This window comes from Tyto alba, unplaced genomic scaffold, assembly GCF_018691265.1.
Source record: "Tyto alba isolate M040663 unplaced genomic scaffold, T.alba_DEE_v4.0 Super-Scaffold_2, whole genome shotgun sequence".
NCBI lineage: Eukaryota > Metazoa > Chordata > Aves > Strigiformes > Tytonidae > Tyto > Tyto alba.
The window spans coordinates 37482921-37501295 of NW_024881282.1; the positions used below are offsets into that span (position 1 = coordinate 37482921).

Sequence of the window (18375 nt, forward strand, 5' to 3'; positions counted from 1 at the left end):
TGATTGTGACTTTCCTTCACCAGAAACCCCATATCTGAATAATAACATATAGTGCTGGATCTTTCCCTTTTTGGAGTAGAGGGAATTTTTTTTTTCTTAAACACTTCCTATAACTTTTCATGTAAAGAAATTAATTTATTGCTTTGGCTTCTGTTGTTAATGGAGTGTAATTTAATTCTTGTTTACTAAATGAATACTGCATTGTTTCTTATGTTTCAAGAATTCTTGAACTAAAGTTATTTTACAAAATACTTAAATATTTACAATTTAAATTACAATAATATCTTAATATATCTTATCTTAAGCCATCTTATTTTAACATGACTAAGAAATAAGAATTTTAAGACTATAGGCTCTCACTGGAGTTGAGATCTGGCTAAATGCACGTAAGTTCTTTGGAATGGAACACCTTTGTGTATCTAGACCTTAATGTTTACACAGTGTTTTATGTGTCTGTAAGTCTTCAAATTTCTCCCTATTTCTATTTTTTAATAAAGAACATTGAAAGAACATTTAAATACGTTTGTTTAAGTATTAGTTATTAAGATTACACAACTGCACTTTCAAAAAACCCCACATCAGAAAACAGATTTGCATATTGAACTGGTGCATTTTATATTTTCTGTTCGTGAATAAAATAAAAACTTACCTGTTTTCCCTTATGTAGCATGAAAGTGTACAAGTGTGCAATTTTCAATATAGCAGTCTTTTAATATAGGGATTACTTTTTCATAGGTAGTCCTTTGGGTTATAGGATATTAACAGGAAAATTTATAGTGAAAAGCTTTTGGAAGTAGCTCTGAGATATATAGTAAACTTAAATGAAGGACTAGAAATTAAAATTTACTCTGAGAAATTTGTATATTCAGCTAATGGGTAAGATGCAAATGGCTATTTAAGGAGAGATTACACTGTTTTATTAGCAATGATTTAATCTATAATAATTAGATAGAAAGCTATGAAATTTTCACTTATGTGTGCATTTTAAATTTTTCTGGTTGTCATTTGTTCTGATATTGCTATTTAGAAGCTGTCATTTGCAGAGAATTTTAAGGAATGGAACACCAGCCATGGGATGCTTTGACTCTTAGACATGCTTAGCTTATCTAGGATCAGTGCTCATTGTTGAAGTAATTGTCTTTTCTTTGTATGGTTAATATTTTTCTAATATCTTCCTCTCTCTGATAGATTGCTGAATTGTATAGGAAAGACCCCTTTAATCTGGAACTTGCCCTTGAGTACTGGTGTCCATCAGAGCCCTTGCAGACATCTACCATCATGGGGTCCTACCTTGGAGTAGCTCATCAGCGACCCCCTCAGCGCCAGGTTATCTAGATTTTCTTGACTAAATACTAGTAACTTGAAATAAAAGTAATAAAAAAGCAGGCAACAAACTTTCTGGTATCCTTATTACAGTTAGCCTCTAAGAAGATGTTACTATCAGTGGCTTATCTGCATGTGTCCTGCTCTGCGTGACATGGTTATTGTTGCTTGCTCTAATGTGAGCTACTGCCAGTCATTCATAGTTGCCAGTAAACTTAGTAGGAAAGAGTCCTAACAAACCTCTTTGAAAATTTTGTTTAGGTCTGATTTTGTTGCAGTTACTAAATGAATTCTGATAACAGCGCTCTTGTGTTTTCTGTCTGATGACCTCTACATACCTTTTTGGTGTAACTGAGAAGTTAAATTCCTAAACTATAAAAAAACCTTTATTAACTGTAGTTGGTAATACTTTGGCAGGTAAAAATCTATAAGAATATTGTAGTTATTTAAAGCCTAAAAGTTATAGCTCATGAGAGACAGAACTTAAAATTAGAATGAAGAAGCAATATAAACAGATGAAGCAGACATTCCAAAACTCTTTAGATACCTGGGATGCTGTCAATCTTCAATACTTGGAGGACTGTGCAGTGTTAGGCAAAACCTAGCATAAGACATATTGGACACATCCCAGGACCCTCCCAGAATACAGGCAACTTAAGTCAGGACCTGCTGCAATCAGCAAACACCCTAATATGACCCTGGGAGGAAGCACTGTGTGTGTGAGTTAGTGTGTAGGGATATGACAATCATAGTGAATTCTTCCCCATTATCACTTAACTTGCACTGTGAGATGTGTTAATAATACTGCTGTGTAGCATTTGTGAGCTAAAATTTATCACTAGAAATACAGAATTGGAGAGTAAGTGTACTTTGCAATAGCATGAATTATTTTGTTTTGATTAGTTCCTCTTTGAAACATGTTTTACACCTTCAGGGAAACTAAATAGGTCAGTCTACAAAAAACTTTTTTTTTAATTGTGATTTCACCCCTCTACCCTGCCCTGATTACATTAGAATCTGTTTTCTGACTTTGGCTGCCTACTGTTTTCCTAAAATACTCAGATTTATTTATTATTTTTTTTTTAAACACTGATCTTTATTTGTTCCAGGTTGTCTTGTCAAAGTTTGTTAGGCAAATGGGAGATCTACTTCCTTCCACAATTTACATCCCATACTTGAAAATGCTGCGGGGACTGGCTAGTGGGCCTCAGTGTGCTCATTACTGCTTTAGTTTGCTAAAAGTCAATGGCAGTAGTCATGGTAAGAAAAGTGACACTTCAGCTCTCTCTCAACTCTTTTTCTTTAGAAAAGTGCAAAGACTCATTTGATATGAATTGTGGCTTCATACTTCTAACGTATCATTATTAGTACAAAGATGAAATTAGAAGGCTTCACTTGAAAGTGTAATTTGGGAAAAAGACTGATTAGGTAATTAAATGCCTCAGCACCATAGCAAGTAATTCACATAATAAAATAATGCATTTTTTTAAAAAGCTGTGTCTTAACACCATAAGAGATGCAGAGTATCACTATTGCTTATTGTAAAATGTGAAGTGAGTAATGTCTTAAAGTTAAATTGTATATTTTGTAAATACATGTATCTTTCCTGAGCTGACTTTTTTCAGAAGCACTTTGTTCTGTTAGAATTTTTTGATACCTGTAATATAATAGCACTTTCTCAAAGTAAGACATGCTGGTCAGTCCTGTGTTTTGAATTAATTTTGCATTGATCAAATTGGAAGTAAAACCCTGCTTTGAAGATATAAATAATGCTACAGACATTCTGATTCATAAAACGGAAAAATATTTGAACTGGCTTTTCATAGTAGCACCTCCCTGTCTCTGTTAAAAAACAAAACCAAAGAAAAAACTCCAACAACGGAAAAAAACCTCAAACCAGAATCACTAATTTCAGAAGCAATAGCTTTACTTTGAACTTAATATTTTCCTCTAGTTAAGAAATTTTCCTTTCCAATTTAACTACCCTGCTTGTCACCCCATGAAAGATTAAAAAGATAATCTTGTCACCTGTTTGTCATTTTCTAGCGGAAAACATCCAAGGAGCAGGTGGCAGCCCTGTGTCCTGGGAGCATTTCTTCCACTCTTTGATGCTTTATCATGAGCACTTAAGGAAAGACTTGCCGAGTGCAGACAGTGTCCAGTATCGTCACTTGCCTCTCCGGGGAATCACACAGAAAGAACAGGATGGATTAATTGCCTTTTTACAGCTGACCACTGTTATAGTAAATTGGGTAAGTAACCTTTTATTTTGTTTTCTTTGTTAACATGTATTTTTCTTGCAAAACATCATCATAGTTCATCTGTGAAGTTCACTTGACCGAAAAGGTGTGCAGGTCAAATTTACCTAGCAGTTGTTGTCATTTGATTAGTGAACTTCAAAAGTATGGGAAGCATCAGGAATAACTGTTATGACCAAACATGCAGTCCAGATGAAGCAGGAGGAGATGACACCTTTTTCTGTGTTGCTGGTGTTACTGATTTTCTTACTTTCCTGACACTTTTGTGTCATGGAGATGTCTTTCATAAGTGAGGTATATTCTAAAGAAATGACTATGGAGTAGAAGAGTTCTTTTCATTTAATTATGAGTTTCAAACAGCAAAAATAATAGATGAATTTAAAAGGAAATGGTAGAAATTTGGCAGGGAAACTCGTCAACTGTGAAACTTGTCTACAGAATTAGATTTAAAATGTCCCCAAACCAAGAGTATAAAATATGCCATAAATTGACTGGAAGAGGATTTCAAGAGAATAAAACTGCAATGCAGACCTTGTATTATGAATTGTCTGGGTAATTCTGGATAGTGAGGAATTCGGCTCTTCAGTACCCACCAGACTCTGCAGCCTAAAAATTCTGTGAGGTAGTGAGATACCCTTGGTTTTGCTGGCACAAACACAAGACAGATCAGTGAAACTAATGAGACTTTTCAAAAGTCATCCTTGGTGTTAGTGATAACAGGGTGTTCCTATGTGAGCTGTCATGTCGACATTGGATAAACATGGGGAAAAAGGAACTCTTAAAACTAATATTTTGTGGCATCACCAAAGCATAACCTGGGAAGAAGTAAATTTGTTATAAGGATGCAGGGAGTTATCATTTGATGAGGCTAGAGATTTGTTCTTGTTCAGTGGTTCATCTGAGAGTCTCAAATGAGCTTACCCTGGTGATGATGCTGCCCTTAGACTTAAATTCATATAAGTTCTAGCAAATGTCCAAATGCAGTTTAAGTTCATAATAGAAATATTGATAAAATCCCTCTACTAGTGCTTGAAGAAGCTGTCTAGAGTGTAGGTACTTGAACTTATTCAAGACTAATTCCATTAATATGTGTCTTCTTAAAAAAAAGTTTTAAAAACTTGGATTGTTATAAGAATTTTATGCACATAATTTTTCTGTATGGATAGGCACAACTTTAGTACTGAAGCGTCATTAAATTGGGTGTTTTGTTTAATTAAAATTGTTTGCTTTGGAATGGTCTGCCATTCTGATGTTTTGTGTACCTTCAGGTACGAAGCAGAGTTGTTGATACTGAACTGTGAGTTGGAGATTATAAAAGAAGAATAATCTTCAAAGTAATAATCTGCAGTTTTGTTTTCTGTTGAACTCCGTAGAGTGAGAACGCCCGCTTGGCTCTTTGTGAGCACCCTCAGTGGACACCAGTAGTGGTCATTCTGGGACTTCTGCAGTGCAGCATTCCTCCTGTTTTGAAAGCAGAGCTATTAGAAACCCTTACTGCTTTTGGAAGATCTCCTGAAATAGCTGCTTCACTCTGGCAATCCCTGGAATACACACAGGTATTTTAGGATTTTCAGTGCTTAGAACTATAGCATCCCAATCTGTTGAAACTGTCAGTGTATTCAAAATACTATTGCATTTCCTCCTGAAATTTCTTGTTGCAATTGTTGAATATACTTTTTTTTTTACATATTTTTCTGTTTGTGTTTTTTTTTTTGTTTGTTTGTTTGTTTTTGTGTGTGTTATCTTCTAGTGTGAATGGTGCTCATAGAAAGAAGGGACTGGCTAAAAAGATCTACTTTCAGGCATTTAATTTTCAGAGGACGTTAACTGTAATTTACAGGATATTGTTGCCAACTTTCACATTTAGATGGCAAATGTCATATATTTAAAAGCCCTACTTTTTTAAAAAAGTGTTTTTTCTCTCATATTTATTTCAGAGAAAAATTTTAAATATTAATCCTAAGGAAGATGAATATCAAATTAAAATGCTCTCAGTATTGTTAATTCAAAAATTATAATGGAATGGGCTTATTTTATAGTCTGTGTTATGGTTCAGACTAGTAGCTGGTTTATTTGGAAGAACTTGAGGCATTTGAACTGCAACTGCTGGTTTATTGTTTATTACTAATAAAAAGACCCTGACAATAATGACATCTTATAATAGTAGTAGTTTAAATGCTCACCACCTTTGCTTCCTAATTTATGATAATCCTTAAAATATACTGTTGTAAGAGATAACAAAGGAAATGTCTTTCCCCTAGCCAATATAAGAGAAAATTCATTAATATGAAAGTATTTCTGCTCTTTGTTTCAGTTAACAATAAACATGATGCTAGAAGCATACAAGTGTACGACATATAATGCAACCTTTCAGACAGAAAAATCTTATCTTCTTACCTTTTAAGAGGATTTAGGAAACACCTTCTTACAACTAAAAAATTACGAGTACCTTTTAGTTCTGATAGAAATGATGGAGATGCACTTTGATGATGTGAAATGTATTGTTTGTCTGTTTTAATTTCTGTTTTTGTTTTGAAGATCCTGCAAACTGTGAGAAGTCCAGGCCAGAGACAAGCAATTGGTATAGAGGTGAGGGTTTCTCTGTACCTAGACAGCCTCTCTGACCATCTGCATATGAGTTTGGGAAACACTGGCAAGGGCTGCATCTGCTTCTGTGTCCACACAAAACCCTTGGAAAAGACCTGTCATTTCACTGCTTCTTAATTTGCTGTCAGACCTGCTTGTAATTTCTGGAAATGTTATCTATTTATGAATCTAGTACAGCTGCATGCTAGTAACAGAGCAGCATCTAGACACTCAAATTCCTTACAAGCCCTTCTTATTAAGATTCTCCTATTTTCCTAAATTGGCCTCACTTTTGTTACATCTTAGTACAGCTCACTTCTAATAAAAGTGGTAAATAAAAGCAAAGTATGTAAATGCTGAGGCGTATCTTCTAATAGCTCAGAAATGAATGAAGAGTGTATTGCTGAACTGAAATGACAGTACTGTTGCTTCACTACTTTTGCTTTGTTTGTGATGTACCATAGACAAAAAAGCAGCGAAGTCAATTCACTGTAAAGTAATTCACAGATGATGCCCTTATATTATTTGTTCTCACATGTTTCTTCCCCCCTCAAAATCTTTGATTTTTCTCCTGTTTTTGCTGTCCTCTTGGGAAGGTTGAATTGAATGAGATTGAGTCCCGCTGTGAGGAGTATCCTTTGACCCGTGCCTTCTGTCGACTCATCAGCACGCTAGTGGAGAGTTCCTTCCCCTCTAACTTGGGTGCAGGTCTCCGCCCGCCAGGCTTTGATCCCTATCTCCAGTTCCTCAGGGATTCTGTGTTTCTCCGATTCCGCACCAGAGCTTACCGGAGAGCAGCTGAAAAAGTAATTTTTGTTTGAAAATCTTTTTTTCAGGATATAGTTAAAATGATTTAGCACTGCTGATGTGGCTTAGATCTGTTAGCGAAGCTATGCAAGTTTGATGCAGCAGAGGTAACCTGGAGCAGTTCGTAGTGTTTTGATTCTGTAAACAGGTGATATTTTTCAAGTCATGGGTCATAAGGATCTATGAACTACTTCTAAGGAGCCTATGTAAAGTATCCTTTAAAAAAAAGGGTAGTTTATGTTATTGCTAAATTTTAATTTTCTATACAGTATTTTGCAACTCTACTATGTGGCTAATGATTTCTGAACATCATATGCCCAAATCTACAAGTCAGATTTGTCCTTTCCTCATTGTTATTTCAGAGAATATTTCTGACTTGCTGAACCAAGGAATTTGAGTTTCCTTTATGATACTTCTGTGTGAAAGCGCATGCTAAACTGTATCCTGGAAGCTATTAATGATCTGTTATTAGCTGTATAACTAATAAAGACTCTATTGCTTGTAATTTCAATATATTAATACTTATATTGTATAATAGAGCCTAAAATAGGCAATAAATCTGGTTTAGTGTTCTATTTCACTTCAGAAAGAAAGCTTAGCCTTTCATATTGTTTGACACGAATTATAAATGTTGTTGGATAGTATTTCAGAATTAGTCATGCCATACTTCTGATCCAGTACATCACTGCACTGCCTATTGTATTCTTTGTCATCCTGGTCTTGTTGCTGCAGTATCAGTCTTATTCTGTATATTACTTTTTCTTAATTTTGTGTTTATCTGCAGTGGGAAGTAGCTGAGGTAGTTCTGGAAGTGTTTTACAAATTGCTGCGGGACTATGAACCTCAACTTGAAGACTTTGTGGACCAGTATGTGGAGTTACAAGGTTAACTTGTTCATTTGTTCACTGACAAACAGAATTGTAATGTGCTTTGCTCTCTTGCCTGTATCTTGCGATCTTGCTTAATATTTTAATTAAGCTGGTGGAAAGCTAGATCAAGGCTTTAAGATAGGAAGACATTAAATAAAGTGCCCACATGCTATCGGGAGCTATGTTGCTAATTCAGTAGGGATTCATCTACACTATTTCATACTTCTCTGGCTTTACTAGGAGGATGACTTCTGTCTCTCTTGCATTGTTGATTTGATTAGAGAGCAGCATTTGACACTTAAAAACACCTTAGTTTTGGGCTTGTTCTTCTGGATTTCTTTGGCCTGTATCTAAATCACCACAGTTCATAGCGTTAATTGAAAGGTGTAAGTGTATTTGATATATCCTCTAATACTAATATTATTGATATATTAATTATTCAGAGCAGACAGTAGCAGTAAAATTATGATCTGAAGTAATTTAATTCCGGACAACTATTCTTTAAAAGGCCAAAGTAGATGGCAATTGCCTGATGACAGGAAATTTAAGGCTTAGTTGGGCTGCGGATTTTTGTTTAATACAAAGTTTCTTCTTAACACTGAATGCCATCCTGATGTCTGTGGTTTTGCTTCTAGCAGTAGAGAGCTATAAGAACCACTTCCTAAGTGAAGAGCAACTTTAAGGTGTACCTCTCCAGCGAGTTTGCCTCAGTCTGGGTGGCCTCTGTGCCCTGTGCTTTGCCAAACAGTTCTTGTCAGCTTAACTGGCTTGAGCAATTTCTGTTAGCTCATTCCTGTCCTCAGCTAGTCCTTCAACTTCTATGATTATTAGTGGGTTACAGATGTATTGGAGAAATGGACTAAAACTGATCTTTTTCACTAGATCCATTTCTTGAACTGATTCAGTGTGTGGCTCCACAGTGGCACGGCACGTCTGTTGGTGTGTTAGGGGACAGCAGACATGGAATGAATGGAAGGAGAAGGGGATTGTTTAAGCTGATGACAAAAGAAACTGCATTGCCATTCTCACTTGCATATTAAAAAAAAAATATTCTTACTGCTCTTCTGGTTTTATCCACCATAGTTTACTAGGAGACTAGATAAAACAAAAGTATTAGTCTTGACTTTTCCTTTTATTTTGTTTCATGAGGGTCTTTGAGTTTCAGGCTCATAGTTTCATTTTTGCATACATTGTAGCAACAGACATGCAAGTATCTATACGCTATGAGGATCTGGGGTTCAGTGGACCTTCTCAGCTCTGGTTTCTGGAAGTGCTTTTTCCCTCAAGCCAGGGTCTTCATGCAGATTTCAGGGGGGGTGTAAACTTTTTCCTGTTACTTTTCAGTCTTGCAAAACCATTTAGTGTAGCTCCAGTGAGGTATAAAGTCCTAGCATTGATTTGAATTGAAGGTCACATCTACTTAGGGGAAGTCTAACTGGTTAAAGTTGAAATTGTGCTATTAGATATTGAGAAGTAATGGTAATAATTGCCATTACTACTCTTTCCAAGCTTTTAAAATTACCTGTCTTATGTGTAAAGAAGACCTCTGAAGACTTTATATGCAGTATGTTTCATCTATTAATATGTTGCTTACAATAACAGGGACTGTTACATTTTGTAGCTCAGGCTAGCTTGAGTAATGGAAGTCTTTTGTATTAGATATTAACTTATTTTTTTACCTTTCCTCTCTTTAGGAGAAGAAATAATAGCATATAAACCACCTGGATTCAATTTGATGTATCATTTATTGAATGAGTCCCCAATGCTGGAACTGTCTCTTAGTTTGCTAGAAGAAGGGGTTAAGCAGCTTGATACTTATGCTCCATTTCCCGGTATGTGCCTAGAATTAATTTTTTATGTGAAGTTAAAATGCATGCTAAGTAGGATTTAAAGCTGATATTTCATATCCTCAACTTGATGTTGTTTCTCTTGCATATTAAAATTGTGGTTTAGTGGGAATTTTCCTAGTAGTAAACAGTGGACAAGTTCTTTCTTGGTGCAGGACTTGATGAATGAGGTTTATGAATGTAGTCCATTTAACTGCTCTCTTGTTTTTCTTACGGTTCTTTGCTGTTTATGCACTGCAGGGAAGAAGCATTTAGAGAAAGCTGTACAGTATTGCCTTGCACTTCTAAACTTAACCCTACAGAAAGAGAATCTTTTTATGGATCTGTTGCGGGAGAGCCACCTTTCCCTTATTGTCACGCCACTGGAGCAGCTGCTTCAAGGAATCAATCCTCGCACTAAAAAGGCAGATCATGTGGTGAATATTGCTAGGTATGTGCATAGTTCTGGGAAAGGAGGAGTTTTGGAGCCACAGAAGTGTTGGATCTTGGTCCTTTTATTAGTTTTATTAGCCAATGCTTCTCTTTGCACAGAGCATCTCTGAAATTTTTTTGGTGGGAAAAGGCATCTTCACAGGTGGTATGATCTGTGTATTGTGCAATGCAAGATTGGGATCTGCATTTATAGTTTTTCTTTCTGATTTTTGTTTTTCCCTCATGATTTCTTTCTGGTTGCCTTATGTGCAGCGATTCCCTTGCATATAATTTTCAGTTTGCCCTAAACTTTGGTTGTCATGGAGTGGGAGAGTAAAACTTCATTTGGTTGCTGCTGGCCACTTAAATGACCTACAGTATTGTCCATTAGTTACTATATTAAAAGTATCAGGCTCGTAATCTGTAACTCCGTTTCAAATGCGAAACTTTAGGATTTCCACTTCTTACTGACATCTGTTACTGTTTGGTTTTATAATAATTTTTCAGACAAAGCAACATGGATGAATAGTAGAACTGAGTGAATAAAAAAGCAGTGATATTCTGACATGGAACGCACTAAAAAATTGAACTTTTTCCATATACATGTTTTTGTCTTTCAGTTATATTTTTCACATAACAATAGTCAACAAATAGTTTAAAAAAAGCATGCCTTTTAAGATGCTTTAAACTTTTTTTCATCTCACCTATTCTGGGTATATGCAGTAGTTGATTTTAACTAGTTTTGGTGTTCAGTGATGCTTTTTTCTGCGTGATCTGAAGATAACTTCTCCATGTTTCTTGTGTGAGCCTGTGACCACTTGTTTTAACTTATGCTGCAGTGTTTGAAGTAGATTTTGGATAAAAAGAATGGTGAAAATTCCTAGTTTATTAGCGATTATTATCCCTATTTAGCCTCCTACCCTCCTTTTGATGGAGGAGTGTTAAGTGCTTCATGTAGAGTGAAATTTTGTTCATAGCTTTAATGTTATCTCATGTAGTTTGATTTGTAAATGTTTTACTTCTAAATGTTCAATTTGTCATATGTGCATTATCATCTTGAAATAGTAAAATTCTCAACAATTTCATTACCATAATCTTGTATTTTTGAAGGTATCTTTATCATGGAAACAGCAATCCTGAACTGGCTTTTGAAAGTGCCAAGATTTTGTGCTGTATTTCTTGTAATTCCAACATCCAGATAAAGCTAGTTGGTGATTTCACACATGATCAGGTAAGTGCCAGTTTCTTTGGATCTGGAAAGACAAACTGGTGGAGAAAGACTAGTGCTCCATATTACTTTCAAGGCTAGGTTTCTAGATAAAGTACATTACAAATATATTTTATCTTGTATCTACCTATCTCTAAAAAGTCTTCTGTGGCATTGTGAAAAACCACTACTTCATTAATTGAAAAAAACCCCAAAATCCTGAATGTTTGCAAGAAGGAAAAGGACAATATTCTTTGAGATACTGAGATTTTTTCTTGACTTTATAGTCTTCAACACGTGACGATAATATAGCATATGTAACAACAGCAGATTTTTTTTTCTGTTCCATGGCTAATTGCTAACCTATGCTTAGAACAGCTACAATTCTGAACTCCTGCTTATTAACATAGTTATATCATTTTTGTCTAGAACTTCTGTCAACTTATTTTGGGGGAATTATGAAAGGTATTATTTCTAATACTTTTAAATCCTCTTTGTTTCCATCTTTCCATTGTTGAGTATAGAGTATTAGCCAGAAGCTGATGGCAGGGTTTGTGGAATGTCTGGACAATGAAGATGCAGAAGAATTAATTAATCCAGATGAGGGTATGTAAAAGGCTTCTTAAAAATGCTTTACACTTGTCTTTTGCATAGAATGAAATTAATGAAAGAGGTGAAGAAAGTGCTTTTTAGTCAGAAAACCTGTTTCTTGTGTTGTTTTCTGTAGAATTAGACCTTTAACAGAATGAAAAGCACCAATGTCTTGTTAAGATATGTCCACAGTATGATAAGCCAACTACAGACTGATTCTGTTTCCAGAAGATGAGTATTTAGCATTGCTCTTGATGTATTATTTAGAGCTGTATTAATAGCAATTTGAAATTTTTGTCTTGTATCCCTCTGTATTTAGTATAAGTTGATGCCTTAGCTTTCTTGTATTTTACTTGAAGGCTCTGAGAATTATTCCATTAAATGGATTTCTTCATTATTCACCTCATCCTTTTTTCTTTTTCTTTTTTTTTTTTTTCGTTTTGTTGTTTTTTCTTTATTTCTTTAATCAAGAGCTGGAGCCTGAAAAGAAGCGGGCACGAATTCATCATGAAACAAGGATTCATATTCTGAATCTCCTTATCACTTCTCTTGAGTGTAGTCCTCCCAGCCTTGCTCTGTATCTCTTGGGATACGAACTGAAGAAACCTGTCAGCACCACAAATCTGCAGGATCCAGGTATGAAAAGCAGAAGTTGATTTGGCATTTAATCAGTTCTGTTATGAACATTGAGAATATTTATTTGTTGGAAAATTTATGGGGAGAAGCAGTTCCTCTTAATATGACAACAGGCTTTGTTCTAATCCTCAAAAGCTAAATTAAAAGATCTGCTGATGCCCAAATGCAGCGCTTAAACAGCTTCATGATTTGATCCTTTAAGTTGGATTTTGGAACAGACTTGAAATTAAAGTTGTGGGTGAAAATGATAATTTAGAGGTGAAACATTAAATTATTTACTATTTTATGCAGCGTGGTTGTGTCCACAGTGCAGAGAAATTGATTTGATGATCCAAAAAGTACCTACATATAACAACATGGGAAACTACAAAGCAGATTGTCACTTTGAACTACTTATACTACTTAACTACTATACTGTCCCTCCTCAAACTCCTGTTTCAAATTAATTATAAGGAAGGAAAGCAGTTTTGTTGTTTAATGTTGTAGAAGAAAATCTTTTAGAATATGTGGATTTTCATTCTACTGTTAGGTATATTAATATATTTATTCATTAATAATACATGTTTATATACACATTTATATATTTTGTGTGTGTGTGTGTGTGTGTATATATATATGAGAATATCAACTTCAAAGCAACAAGAGTGGCTTTTCTAATGTTTCTTGAATTGGTGAGAAAAATCGCATGTTAGTATGTCTCTTGTTTACCTCCTCAGCTTCTAACTTGTATTCAGTACAAGACAGACATTGATAAACTTCAAGAAAGTGCAGCAGAGATTATTAGGGGGCTGGAGCACTCATTCTGTGAGGAGAAGCTGAGGGAATGGGACTTCTTCGGCCCGGAGAAGAGAAGGCTTTGGGGGAACCTAATAGCAGTCTTTGAATATACCTACAAAGAGGTTAATAAGAGGATAAAGCCAGTCTCTTCAGAGGGTGTGTGGCAGGAAGATGAGAGACAGTGGGCATTAACTGAAACAAGAGAGGCTCCAACTGGTGGGTATAGGAGAAACTTTTTCACCTTGAAGACGGTGAAGCAGTGGAGTGGGTTGGCCAGAGAGGTCACGCAGCCTTCATGCTTGGAGGTTTTCAAGACCCAACTGCATAGTCATGAACAATCTGGTCTGATACCTTAACTGAGCAGTAGTTTGGAGTTTTGAGATGTCCTGGAGTCCCTTCCAGTATGAAGTAGGAGATTCTTTCTCGACTGCTTTAAAGGATGTTTTATATGAACTGTTTGAACAAACATTTGTTATTTAGTTAGAGAAGAGTATTTCTCATTATCTTTAGATTTGTATTGGATGCTGTGGCCGCACAGTTTTTAGTCTAAATGGAATAGGTATCATACATTAAGTCAGTGATAGGGGAGTTTGTCTCAAAGCCATAAGAGAGCCTTGCACACCTCTTTGAATTACCCCATTAATAATGTGAAGAAATAATGACCATAGGCCATTTGCCTTGACATAATAATTTCCTTCTAAAGCATAAATTATACGTGTCCAAACAGAGAAGATGATTCCCCCTGTAAGAACTGTGGTTATTGATGCCTTTACTGCTTCAGGACATCCTTCTGGGTTGGATAAAGAATTAACTGGCTAAAGGAAGAATTCAGAAAGACAAGAATCTGACTTTAGTATTAAAATCTCCTCCCCCATTCCCCTTGGTTGCACTGTCAGGTACCTTTAGGTGCATTAGTCATAAAATGGTTGTAATTGTAAAATAAAGACAGGAATGTAAAGCTCTTTGAAATTGTCAAATAAGTACTCAGTTAAAGTTTTAGAATTCAAATTTTCATTTGGTTCATGCAGAATGTTAAATAATCAATTGAATCTTTTTTTTTTTAATATTACAGAAGAGAAAATTCTTAAATAAGTTTTGATTGCATAATTTACCCTCTTTCACCAGCGTCTCAAAAGCTTACAGACTAACTCTAAATGTTTTCATTAGATTTTTGCTGAAACCCAGTTCCTTCTTTTAATTAACAGAGAAAAAACTTTTCCAGATACTTTTGCTGCAGCTCTGAGGAGCAGTATAGTGCAGCATAGGGTATCTGAACAATTTAGTTTCTGCAATTATGTGTACTAACCTATATTTTCTATTGTGGCAAGTAATATCAAGAATGTTAAGAAATTATTTTTGTATTTTAAGGTGTCTTGGGTTGCCCACGGACTTGCCTTCATGCTATTTTGAACATACTGGAGAAGGGTACCGAAACAAGGAATGGGCCTACAGCAGTTCAGGAATCTCCTCATCTTGCAGAACTCTGTTACCAGGTATTCAGCATTTTTTCTGTTAGCTTATGCTGAAAGTAGGCTCTAAATAAAATCAATAAGTTCTTGGTTGGTGAACACAGATGGTTGATGATTTGGATAGTTTCATTTTTAAAATGCATCTGTCAGGTTTTTATATACATTTGACTCTTTCTATTCTACTACCTTCTGTGTGAAAAAAGTATTACCTTGTAGCAGCACAGAAAATAAAGAATCCACACTCATGTCAGAACATGGAATTGGAATATACTTATAAAACTGATGTTCTAAATATTTTTGGTGAGCCTTTGAATCTGTTGTGACTATATGCCAAGTTTTTTTTGTAAATTTTGGAACACTGGTTTGCCAGCAAGTAAGATAACAATCCCAAATAAGCCAATAAAATTCTCTTCTTTATTCTGTAGCAGTGACAGAATGTGTGTATGTATGTATGTATGTCTGAGGGTGTGAGATGGGGAAGACAGCTGAATTAGATGTACATTCAAGGTAGCTGATATTTGGCCTTAAATCATATAATCATATGATTACACATCTGTATCATGTTGGAAATGCAGAATCCAGAAAGGATTTTAAAAGTTATTAAAAGTGAAAGAGGTCATATCATAGAAGGAGAAGGGGGGAGAATATTACATTTCTTGTCTTGGTGAACCTGAAGGCTGAAAAAGACACTAATTTTTAAGTAAGCTGAACAAACAGAAAGGCTGATATAGTGTCATGTTGTGGGCAAATAGCCATTGGAATCATCCACATGTTGGTAGTCCTTTAATGTCATAATTCAACATCTGTTATAAATAATATGTCCAGCTTTGGAATAAGCTGATGGAAAACTGACTGTAAATACAGGTAATATTGTTTGAGCAATAAAACAGTCTTATGCATCTTTTGATTTGGTGGTTGGTTTGTTTTTAAAATAAATTCCATAAGTGAGTATATGCTATTTTTGGTTGTCAGGTGATCTATCAGTTGTGTGCATGCTCTGATACATCAGGTCCAACTATGAGATACCTGAGGACCAGTCAGGATTTCTTATTCACTCAGCTCCAGTATTTGCCATTTTCTATCAAAGGTAATTTTTATGCTAAGATAAGATTGTGCATGCTTAAAATTCAATGCATCTTTTGACTCCATAGGAATCTTAGAAGGAACAACGGCAGAATTATTAAACTGAAATAATTACTGCCTCTGCTAACCTTTTAATTCAGCAAAGATTGACCTCTGCCTATTTAGGATTTTCAGATTATTAACACCGAACTTTTGTAAAAGACTGTTAGTTTTGGAATGCATTGAGTCTCCAGAAGCAAATCCTAATCAACATTTCAGTTATCATTGTAGATTAGTTAGATTATGCTACAGGAAAAAAAAAAAAAATGTTTTGGAAAGTAAGAATGCTACAATGAACTAAGGGAATAGAAGGCTGGTGGTTGTAATCACCTGTATCCTCCTTTCCTTTGAATAACAAACTTTTATTTGGTGATGGCATTAATTTTTCAGTTAATAGATGTTTTTAATGTTTCAGACCAACATTTCTCAGGTGTCTTAAAATGAATAAATGTACTTATTCTCTTTACCAGATGCTTGACCACTAGTCCTCTGTTAAATGATAGTAAACTTAGCATTCAAATACATGTATCCAGCATGGGTAAATCACTTTAGATGATTCTTATATAACATAAGAATCTAAATTAGATGTATATAGAATATGAAGATTCTTGGAGACCCACATTCAAGTCTTATCAACTTTGATTAAAATTTATAGTTAATTTTCGGTAAATTATTATTTTCACTGAAATTACAACTGACCCTGTTAAAGAACCACTGCATTCTTCAATTCAGCAATGGCTGTTAGTACAGGTTATATCCAGGTTTTTTTGTGTATCAGTGTACTCTTAATTACATGTATGTGTAGGATTTGTTTTCACAATAACCATATGTTCCTTTAATGTTTTTTGTCAGATCTCTCAGTCCTTTTGTCTTGTAAACAAACGGTGAGCGGATAATAAGTAATGACATCCTCTAAAAGCTTTCTCAAATGAAAAATGATTTATTTGGAGTCAGTAATGTTATTTATGTTCAATTTCATAATTGTTTTCTTATCCCCACCCAGAACACGAGATTTCAACACTGAACCAAATGTCTTGGCTGATGAAGACTGCAGCTATAGAAATGCGAGTGACATCACTGAATCGCCAGCGCTCCCACACACAGAGGCTGCTGCATCTGCTGCTTGATGACATGCCTGTGAAACCATACTTGGGTGAGAGGAATTTATTGTGAGGGTATATAAGCTTGAAGAAACGGAAGTATGGGAGACTTTATTTGAATTCTTGTGACAGTTCATTTGTGATATCAGGTCTGGAATTGCCACTGAAGGGACAGGAAGAAAGATGATGGTGGTTGTAGACTCCAAAGTGAAAGAAATCAGGGCAACTTTTTGTTCATTGCTGCTTTGTCTGTGTTTCATTTTTGAAACATCTTGGTGTACGCTGATATAAAAAATAAACATAGTTTATGGGGTAGGAGAGGGATTAAAAAAAAAAAAAAAATAAATTATTTTGGGATGCTGTCCGAAGTTGTCACTATATAGAAAAGGTGTCGTGTCTTTCTTGGTGAACAGTTTTAGACACAGCTTTCTCAGTCTTCTGTCTGTCTGTCACACATTTTCAACCCTCTCTCACAGAAGATAGTAGCTACAGATCGATTTGGCTTTTAGCATTATAACATCAGAAAAATGATATTTCATCCCAATGTGACGTAAAATGCAATGGTAAATAAAAAAGCAAGATTTCAGAGGTTCAGAACAGAGTAGAAGTGAATCAAAAGAAATAGAAACAGGTGGCAATAAAACTCTTTACATGAAGGAAATAAACAGAATAACTGAAAGATACCATAACAGGCTGCAGCAGTATGGTGTTTTCCCTCACTCTTATAGATCTGAACACTGTCTCTTCATCCTTGTGGAGGTCTGAGCATGTGAAACTGTGTCCAGATACCCTACTCATTTTACAGTGTTCATTCAACTGCATTATTCATACTGATGGGTGGGGTGTCTTTTTAGGCATTTCTAGTACTGTCTAATCTATATTTGAAAATTGGCTCACTTCTGTGAGGGTAAGTATTATTTTCACTTTATTAACGGTCAAGGCTATATTTGAATTAGAAGACTTTCACGTGAAAGGTTTGTCCGTCTGTGCTCTCTCTGTCTTTCTCTTTTGGTACTAATAAAGTAGGTGGTATTTTTTGCTTTTTTTTTTTTATAATATTTATTATATTTAATTACCTTCAGCTGATGGTGAAGGAGGGGTGGAAGATGAAAGTCGATCAGTCAGTGGATTTCTCCACTTCGACACTGCTTCCAAAGGTAAGTATTATTGCTGTTGATTATTTCTCAGTAAAGTTTTTCTGATCCTGAATGAAGGGAGGGACACCTCTAGAAAGGACGCTTTGAATAAGAAAAGAATAGATTTTCTAAACAGCAGCAGTACATGGAACAATTTTATTTAGTGTGGGGGAAAGAATTAATTTTAGAGCATTGATGTAGATGGTTGGAGTGAGTGGGAAATAATGGACTAGAAA

General features: G+C 35.3%; 1 protein-coding gene across 1 annotated transcript in view; it reads left to right on the top strand.

Annotated features, from left to right (window-relative positions):
* The window catches only part of NUP205 (nucleoporin 205), a 51374-nt gene that overhangs the window by 15524 nt on the left and 17475 nt on the right, over positions 1–18375 (top strand). The window contains exons 10-25 of the mRNA XM_042792639.1: positions 1189–1326; positions 2433–2583; positions 3370–3575; positions 4955–5137; positions 6120–6170; positions 6764–6973; positions 7759–7858; positions 9538–9675; positions 9931–10120; positions 11212–11332; positions 11833–11914; positions 12371–12535; positions 14681–14805; positions 15754–15868; positions 16907–17056; positions 18086–18160. Of these exons, the coding sequence (XP_042648573.1) occupies positions 1189–1326; positions 2433–2583; positions 3370–3575; positions 4955–5137; positions 6120–6170; positions 6764–6973; positions 7759–7858; positions 9538–9675; positions 9931–10120; positions 11212–11332; positions 11833–11914; positions 12371–12535; positions 14681–14805; positions 15754–15868; positions 16907–17056; positions 18086–18160 (2200 nt within the window). The remainder of the gene's footprint in view (positions 1–1188; positions 1327–2432; positions 2584–3369; positions 3576–4954; positions 5138–6119; positions 6171–6763; positions 6974–7758; positions 7859–9537; positions 9676–9930; positions 10121–11211; positions 11333–11832; positions 11915–12370; positions 12536–14680; positions 14806–15753; positions 15869–16906; positions 17057–18085; positions 18161–18375) is intronic.